Here is a 10,042-nt window from a genome sequence, read left to right on the forward strand (position 1 = left end):
GCATCCATATTTCATATTGAAGAGATGTGTGTTTGTTTTTCTTTCTTTTTATTTAACTACTTTGTCTCCTAACTCACACTGATAAAAAGATGGTATCAAAACATACAATGATTACTACATGTAAGTAATTCAAAACAGTATAATAAATAGTTTCTCAACTGTACTTATTACTAACAACGTAAAACCTAATATTTGGGATAGAATGTAATCAATTTTAAATTTTTGATTACTATTAGAAGTACCTTGATCCAGTGAAGCAAAAATTGATTAAACTGTTATTCCAAACACTCATAAAAAACAAGATGATTTTTTACTAAGTCAATATGACAAACAAAGAATCAAAATTTAATCCTGTAATTTTTAAAAATAGCTTTCTGGTTTGAAGTCCATTAACTTACTCATCAGGTAAGTATCAAAATGAAATGAAAGCAAAATGTCACAGATTCTCTTTCCTTGAAGTGTCCATATTTTGAAGAGAGGACACAGAGACATAATCCAGCACGGGTAAAAATTAGATGCAGATTTCTAAAGTAAGTCCAAAATAAAGAGACTTATGAGGCAGCACTCTGCTCTAAACTCTTTGAATTTTGTACCCAGAGGAACAAGCAACCTTTGGACATTCAGATTTCAGCTGAAAGGAAAAGACCATTGGCTTCCCTGAGATCCTTACAATAACTCTACAAAGAAAGTGGAATAAGGGAAGGCGTATCATCGCTATTGCTACTTCTTTCTTCCGAATGGACTCAATACTTGGGAGAATCACTGGCACAATGACTGGTGGATAGTCCGCTTAATGTTATTTTCACTCATGTTTGTCTTTAATTCCCTCTTCCACAAGTATTTAATTGCCTATTTTACATTTTCATTATACAATCCAAGTTTAAACAAACAGGATCTATTTTGTATCTCCGGAAGCAATAACAGAACGAATTACAGCCCAAGAGTTATTTCTTTAAACGGTCATTTCAGCGCTATAAAAACTCAGAAAACATAAAAAACTGCAATGCTCCATATAATGTTTCCTAACTTCCTCCCCTGCCAAATTATTTTTTAAACAGTAAGCCACGCTATTTTGTGACAAAATATTTGTTGAAAGAGTGGGGGACTGCAGGAACAACTGGTGTTTTTTGAGGGGAGAGGAGATTCAAAGACTGGGCAGAGGAAAAGATCTATTTCTTTAGAGAATTTTGTTTTTTAAATTTATTATGTTCCTAAGCTTATCCCAGAAAAAGGTTTAAAGTCAATGAAAGGATTTAATGAACACTAATTTTTTTTGTAATTATTTCTCGAAGGAGGCGTGAAGAAGACAGCGTAGGTACTGCTTTCCTCTAAAAAAAAAATAATAATAGTAAGATGAAGAGGAAGAACTTTAGAAGCGTTTCCCGTAATAATCTTAGTTTGTTGGTTGTCCACACAGTTTCCTTTTTTAAGCTTTTGAAATCTAGGTTATTTCTTAAACCCCCACCCCACTTCCTCCATTTAATTTCAAACCAGCCTTTCCCAGGCACAGGAGACCCCCTGGTTGTGCCGGCGGCCTTCGCCGGGTCCCTTCGGAATGCCGGGATCCGTTTCCCCAGTGCGAAGTCAGACCCTGAGCCAGCGCGGAGGAGTTACTCGGGATTTCCTCCCAGATGCTCGGGTCTGCCCTCTGCGACACTCGACACTCGGAGTGTTGAACCCCAGGGTTCCTGTCGACTGAGTTGGGAGCAGGGAGCGCCGGGTTGCGGGCAGCGCCCTCACCAGACAAATGGGGCTGGGCTGCGGCTTTGTAGCTCAGAGCCAGGGTAATATTTCAAAAGCGAGCAATAAAAGTCTTGGTCAAATCAAGCGCTCTCTGGCTGGTTGGAAAAGAGATTTGAAGCTTTTTATTGTGCCCTGAATAGTCCTGCAAACGGTAAACTAGCAAGCGCGGTAGCCCTCTTCTACCTTTCTTTAGGGGTCCGTCCCTCTGTTAATATGTAGATTTCACTGACTCCTGACTGCCTGTAATTTGGTGAACACCCATAATTTGATTACAAGAGGTCAGCCTTCCTTGCTGGCCCCCTGGCCTGGTGAGTTAAAATTTCCCTACCTCAGAGGGAGGGATTCTACTCCCAAACTCTTCCACGCACAGCCACAGGAAAAGGAGGCGGGGGGGGGGGGCGTACCAACCAGGGTAGAGGAGGCGCTGTAAGGGGGCACCGCAAAGCACCAGGTCTAAGACCCCACCCCCGCCCGCCGCAGCCCACTAGACAGCAGGTCAGTGCCGCCTGCATTTAACTCAAGAATTACACGCCGATCTCCACCCGCCCCCAAGTCATCAAGTAGGAAAAACTTCTCCCAGAGAAAGTAAATGGGGTGATTTTTTGCTCCTGGTACACCTTAACATCATCTCAAAAGTAAACCTTATCTCCCAACCCTGGGGGATCAGATTTACAATTTATCTGATCAATTTACAAAAGACGGCTACTGAAAAGATCAGATTTCCAATTGCTCTGTAGGTAAATGTTAAGAGTCTGAAACCAAAATTAAAGATGGCGTCCTAGCTCAGCAATCCTTAAGCAAGTAGTTTGCTAGAAAGCCCTCAACAGTCATCGTAATCCCTAAGAGGCAAACATTTAACACACACCGAATGTACTCCAGTTTAACTTTTGTGTGTAGGTGCATACAGACCCCCTAGAAAAACTACCACCCATCTTCCCCTAGAATCCCCAGTGGTTGGGACAGGTATTTAACACACAAAAAAGCTAACTGCTTTCTACAAACTTCCATAAGGATCCCACAGTGAAAAGGCAGAACCACACAAAGTCAGAACAGTCTTAAAATTCTTGCAAATGATAAACTGTTGGCTCCTCAAAGCTGACTACACAGCACAGGTTCTCACTCTTCAAAACAGTCGAGGTTTCACCACTTGCCCTCACCATCCCCCACTATCAAACTGCCTGGAATATGACTTCCAGCCTGGAGGTTGTAAACAAGTCACTAAGGTAACACCCGTGTCTTCCTGCCTAGTCCCCCAACCTACCCGATACACCCAGAAACACACACATTTAATGCCTCTGTGATGGCTTGACTTGTACACGGGAAGGAGACAAGAAATGGACTGAATCCACCACCGTTTGCTCTGACCTAGATCAATAAAATAACTAAAGCCAATCACACAGCACCCCAAATGGCTCTACTACTTAATTCCACATCTCTCTGTACTTTATGAACTGGGTCAGAGTTCACTTTGTATTCACAGAGATGTTCTGTCACCAAATTGAATTCCGTAAAGATTCTCAGCTTAGAATTTAAGCTGGCTTCAGAACAAAAAGACAAGTTTTTCTTCTTGGTTAAGGGGGTGGGGGGGGGGTTACTGTCTATCCAAACACCTACTGGTGAAAACATACAAATCATTTAAACTGGGCACGCACGTGTGGATCAATGGGTCAAATGCTCAGAATTGGAAAATGGCTAATTGAAAAGTTATTGACTGTTCTAATCAATGTCTTTCCCTTGATTATCTAACATTTTTACAGGTTACGGCTAAACTGTGGACTTTGTGAACGAGGAAGAAAAGACATGAACAGGCACAAGGGGTGTTCATAGGACAATGGGTAAAATACACCTGAGTCTTACAATCCAATGATCTGAGAAAATTTTCAGAATTGGCTTTGAAAGCTAAATGACTTATCTTGAAAGAAAGCTGTGCTACTGAAGGATAAGGTTGAGCATCTTTCAACCTCTAAAAGATGACTTTTGATAAATAGCACCTTAAAATAATCAAAATCTTTTTACCATGCATTTTCAAAGAAGCCACAGTGACTAACACATTAGCTTGAGATTTACACTAGACTCACTTTTAAGCAGCATCTATTGTAATGTGTTCAGAATGTGATTGAAAAAGAAACGTAAACTCAGTGGAATGAAAAGATAGACGTGGCTTTAATTGAAAAAGACAAACTAAGTGAATAATGGGTATATAAAAACTAGCCTATGCCACTTTTATCACCCATATATTACACTTAATCTTAAATTTATGAGAGACAACTGAACTGTGTTTCAAATCACCACAGGCTTTTCCTACTCTGTTGTTTCTATTTCTTCCTAATAGTACTTTAATGCTGATAACAGTAGAGATAAACTCATTTGGAAATTTTTCATATACTGCTCATTTCTTAATATATTCAGATTCCTTTTTTGAAGAAAAACCTATGATAATTTGGGCTGACTAACTATAAAAACTGTGCATAATATCAAGAGCCTCGTTTAGTAATCTCAGATGAAAGTACTTTCAATAGAAAGCCATGGTGGGGGGTGGGGAGAAGGCCAGCCAAAAGACCCTCTCCCAAGAAAAAATAGGATATTATATGTTTATAATAAATTGCAGATAATCTTCCTAATGTCACATCTTAACTCATACAAGTAACTCTATAAAGTTCTGGTTCCTTGATTTATAAACATATATTCCTATTTTTAGAAGAGAAAATCTTAAAGGTATCATAGACTGATTTCATTTTGAGATCAAATGTCCTCCTATCAAGTTCATGCTCATTAGTTACTGCTGCCAAAATCGAACAGGCTTAGTCTTGCTCTATAGGAAAATCCAGGTGCTAAAGAAGTAGGTGAGTACTGGTGACTCAGTAGGTGGCACTCTTCCCTTTACATACTCAGCCAGTGCCCCAGAAGGAAGTTATGGGGCACCAGATAGATACGCCATGAATAATTTTCAGAGGAAAAATAAAACCAAAATGTTGACCAAATTATAAGCAGAACTTTGAAAAGGTGGAAATCAAACATACTATACTCAGCATTGAAGAAACTGTGTCTCTATTTTAATTGCATTCTTTACATAATGCTCCTAAAGGGATTGTCTATCACAATATGTGAAGGTTAAAAAAAAAAAAGTTGTGGAAATCCCCAATAGGGGAAAGTGCAATATTTCTAATTAAGACTGCCATGTGAACAAAATTTCAAGGTCAGGTTGCAGAAACCATATAGCCACTTTGTTTATTATTTGTTGGTTTCCTTATGCTTCGGTTTTGATTTTTCAGAATACTGATAACCACTATTTTCTTCTTTTAATTAAAAAAAAAAAATACTCTCTTACAACTTCCTTTTTGAAATTTGTTGTCCTAAAAGATGTTAATCTGAATGAGGATATCTAATTGCGAACCACTAACACCCCAGGATTAAAAGGGTAATCTAAACAAATGAATGGGTGGGGGTATCTTGTTCCTCTCATTTTCTTGCCTGCCTAGAGGAAAAACTCATATAAATCAAGATTATTCTTGTTGTTAGTCCTAGTCAAAATATTTGGATGGATGCGGGAGAGAATTAAATGGACAAATTTTGGGATTATCCTTTGATTTTATTTATCCAGGCTAAACCTGTTCTAAGAAGCCCTGGTGGTGCAGTGGTTAAGCACTCAGCTGCTAACCCAAAGGTCTGCAGTTCCAACCTACCAGCAGCTCCACTGGAGTAAAGATCTAGCGATCTGCTCTGGTAAAGATTACAGCCTAGGAAACCCTACAGGGCAGTTCTACTCTGTCCTATAGGGTCGCTATGAGTAAGAATCAACTTGGTGGCACACAACAACAAACCTGTTCTTCCATTATTGTGGGGGAAAAAAAAATCAAAGGTTATCTGTAGTGCATAAAGCAGTTCAAAATTTGCTTTTGAGGATAACATCAACCAAAAACTGTGACCCTTTCCTATTCATGTAACAAATAATAACAATAATTCCATACTTTTTATACAAGGTATAAGCCTTCAAGATTTAATATACTGATTCCACCAAAAAAAAACAAACCCACTGCTGTCGCGTCGGTTCCGACTCATAGTGACCCTACAGGACAGAATAGAACTGCCCCATAGGGTTTCCAAGGAGCAGCTGATGGATTCGAACTGCCAAACCTTTGGTTAGAAGCCGAGCTCTTAACCACTGTGCTACCAGGGCCCCAGACTGATGCCACAGAAAATATAAATACCAAACTATCAAGACATTGCTTCAGGGATATCATTAAAGGTGAGTTAAGAATGATAACCTCGATGGTTTGGGTTTTGTTCTTGTGTTTCTATAGCATATTTTTAAAAAGGAAAGGAATGAGAGGGAGGAGGGAACAAATATTGAAAGGATAACCTAAAACTGCTATAATCAGAAAAAAATTAAAAGAGAAAGAAAAATAATAAATATGATGAGAATACATTGGAGCACCTAATCCTTTCAAGCAGTTGAAATATCAAATGTGTAGCACAGGTGACATACAATGATTTGGAACACAGACAAACGGAACACAAAGAGAAATGTCTCAGCAGCATTATTTTGATAGGCATTATCTTTGACTTCATATTCATTTCTCTGAAAGCAAGGGATTTTAAACTCCTGAACGTCTGCTTAGTCTCTTATCCTCTCTACCTTGGAATTATAGCATAGTGTCATGAATTCTAAGGGCACTCAACTGTTAACTACAATGACCGCTACCAATACCTCCTTTTAGTTTCAAAGAAAATATACTAGGTAGACAAGCAACATCTCTAAAATTCAAACTGATACCAACTCTTTCTCTATAGTCTAATAATTCTAAATCTAACCATGTACCCCATATACTAACCAATACACTTGAATTATGCAAACTATCATGTACAATCTCGACAGTATTTTTTTATGAAATATGGAAAATAACTGCTGAAAGCACCTATTCTTAAACCTTCCCTAGTTCAAAAAACATTTTAATTACAGTCATGCATAAAATCTTAACAACTTTCCTTGAATAAGTTTTAAGAAAAAATTGGTTCACTTGTTTCACTTCTTTCAAAAAAAGAGATAGATTCCACACACACATCGTATCTCTTTAAAAATCCTCTGAAAATAAAGTGTAATCCAAATTTATAATCCCTAAGTTTTAATGTTTTCTTATTTGTTTTTACTACTTCATGTCTGTATTAACAATTTTGTCTTTAATAATACGAAATACTGAAAATGTCCATAAAGTGATTAAAAAACAAAAGGCTGATTTCACACATTATGTTAGTATATTATCTGATTAAAGAGAAACACGGCTAAAGTATATAGGAACTTAACATTGGCAGAAAATTTACATATTCTGTAATTGTGAGCTTTCAGTTACATTACCAAATAAGAGCCACAAGAAATACTTGTGACCAATGGGGATTAGAGGGGGTCTCGTAACACCTATGTATCATACTATCTGTGATTATGGATCCAAATAGCAAACTGACTATTGTGGGAATTGTCAAGCTTTAAAAACATACACGCAGAGATCTGCACTTTATTTCTTAAATTCAAAAAGTCAGACCTAGAATATCCTGAAAATGGGGTGATCGATTTTTGCAGTAATTATAAACACTTCTCTGATCTGGTTATTAGAATAATATCCTAAACAAGCAATTCCAGCATTTTATCAACTGTAGTAAAATAAAATCAGTACTCATGTCAAACTCTCATATAATGGAATAAAAGCAGCCTTAAATCAGTCTTTACAGTTCTTTCAATATTTCCCTTAGTGGCACCCATTAATGACAACCAACATTTCTTTGAGTGAAATACTATCCCACCACAAATGCATTCATCACACTGTAACATGTTCATACAAACATTAAGTCTGCATTCATATACTATTAGTTTTATTTTTTCTATCATATTTACAATGCTAACTACCAAAATAGTATAGCATCATATTAGAAGATTTGGTCTCACAGTGTCATAGCAGTAACTTACTATTTTAAATGTCACATTTTAGATGACAATGCTTTTTAAGAGTTAAAATAAGCAACTTGTAACATAGGGCATCTAGGAGAAACTCTTTTAATCCAGTTATCCATGATCAATATTGAAAGGTAAATATTTTAGAGGCAACCAAACTAAAATAAATAAAATTCCTTTTCCAGCATTCTGATGTACACACGACAAGGTGAATAACAGTAACAATTCCAGACCATCAGGATAGATAAGACTTGTGCTACCCTAAGAAGATGTATTTTCTACCATGTGCTGAACTATAAATTTTTCATTGCTCCCTAGTGAAAGTACCACCTGCATCTCCAGTACATTAATTAAGTAGTAATGGACCATTAATGGCATTAAAGAACCATATCTTTAACTCCTAAAATAAATTCCTGTAAACAGTAATTTAAAACTGAAAAGGGGAAGATGAGGGTGCAAAAATGAAGTACTTTCATCCTGTGACACAGGAAGTAGGTCTTTAACACATCCTTCCTTTTTTTGTTTCAGTGTTACTGAGGCTGAAGACAAGTGGCCATTTGTGAATCAGGCCCTCTTCGAAAAGCTTAAATATGGGTGGACTGAATGTTCAAGAAAAACGGGAGTTTCAGAAAAGACAAACCCTTCTGTCCCATAACCCCTAACATCTGTGGCTCTGACATCTCTTTGCACCTCTACACCCTCCTCCTCCACTGGCCTACCATCCAAGAACTTCTTTGCCTTCAGCTCCCTTCCCAGATCTCATACATGCATTCATTCCCATACATTCTCATCCTCCCTCTTCCTTCTCTCTGTCACTTTCACACACATACACAGACGGTGCCTTTACGATGCACACAAAATTGTCTTGATTCCATCAGTGTAGCCCATCAAGAAGGGCTTTTCCACCATACCCGCACCAAATTTCAACACACACGCCCAGTCCCTTCCTCAAACCAAACACCCCTCTTGCCCCACCGTTCCCAACCGGCCAGGAGACCTGGGGAGCGTGGGAACATGGGGAACGCGGACAGGGAGGGGAGGGACTCTGAAAGCTTCTGTCCCCACCGACTGGCCATCTCCTGGCCCTCGCCCCCGCCCCCGCAGCGATACCCGCCCTTTTCCCGCTTATTACCTGCCAACAGGTTCCTAATTTCCTCAGGGAGGGGGTAGGGAGAGAAGGTGCAGCTAGGGTTGGGCATGTTAGAGAGAGCGGGGCGTGCGGAAAGGATCTGTGCTGAAAGGGGAACCGACGGAGTGAAGCTATGGCGGCAACCTAGACTCGGGCTAGCAGTCCCGGTAAGGACAGCGGGGCTATGAGTCCGTACACTGCCGGGCCGGGGCTCACAACAAGGAAGTCACTAAAGCCCCAGCCAGCTGCAGCTGGACTCTCGGCCCAGCCCCTCCCGGAAGATTGGGGAGGAGAGATGGGCGGGAGTAGGCGCGAAGGGCCTTCGGGGCACAACTGCGCATGTGTATCTCTCAGTTTTCCAGGTACTAGAATTAAAGGAGCCTCTGGATAGACCACGCCCACCACTACGTAGGGGAGCGGGAGGAGCTGTGGGAAAAGGAGCCAACTGGAATTGTGTCATCTGATCTGGCGCCTTGAAGCCCCTTGCCGCCATTTTGGGTACTGGTACCACCACAACTGCTGGCAGTTTCTCCAGGATTCCAAAAACTATTACATCCGTAATGCCGAGGAGTCATCCGAATAAGAGACTTTATGGCTGACGGTCAATCCTAGTGTTTAACCCCCTCACCGGATAACCCACAGGAGTGTTCTACCGCCCTAAATAATTATGGCCTTCTTTGTCCAATTTAATGAAGGCAACAAAGTTCCATTTTCCGCCAGTCCTTCCTGAGACGCCAGTCTGGACTAGCTCCGGAGAGCACTCTGATTGGCTCTTACACTATTTTTCTACCCAGTTTGGATTCTTGGAGTGAACGAAGAGTAGGGAGTTCTAGACAGCATCCTTTTGAGGAAAAAAAAAATCCCCAAAAGGCCAAATTGACGCAGGCACCACTGTCAGTCTATAAACATTAAAAAGAAAATTGCTGGCGGTGATTGGTAAAATGATCTATAAAATCTGTTCACAGCATCCTGACCATTTAGTCAACAAAAGCTTATTGAGTGTCTTCTATCTGTAAAGTTTCTTATAAGTTTTCTCTAAAACCCAGACAGATATGTTCTGCCACCTTTAAAACACACACACACACACACACACACAAAAAAAAAAAAAAAAAACCTATGTAGATGTATGTGTATATTTATGTGAACAGTGTATTCAAGTGCTTCTTCTCAGTTAAAATCACCCAAAGCCTAAGGTGTGAGCATACTTGTCATCAAGGCAAACGGAG

At 39.6% G+C, this 10,042-nt stretch overlaps 1 protein-coding gene across 1 annotated transcript in view; it reads right to left on the bottom strand.

The window, feature by feature from the left end:
- The window catches only part of SKAP2 (src kinase associated phosphoprotein 2), a 181,840-nt gene extending 172,759 nt beyond the window's left edge, over positions 1–9,081 (bottom strand). The window contains exon 1 of the mRNA XM_004377474.2: positions 8,820–9,081. Within this exon, the coding sequence (XP_004377531.1) occupies positions 8,820–8,886 (67 nt within the window). The 5' untranslated portion in view covers positions 8,887–9,081. The remainder of the gene's footprint in view (positions 1–8,819) is intronic.
- Between the last annotated feature and the right edge of the window lie 961 nt (positions 9,082–10,042).

Source organism: Trichechus manatus, unplaced genomic scaffold, assembly GCF_000243295.1.
Source record: "Trichechus manatus latirostris isolate Lorelei unplaced genomic scaffold, TriManLat1.0 scaffold00050, whole genome shotgun sequence".
Taxonomy (NCBI): Eukaryota; Metazoa; Chordata; class Mammalia; order Sirenia; family Trichechidae; genus Trichechus; species Trichechus manatus.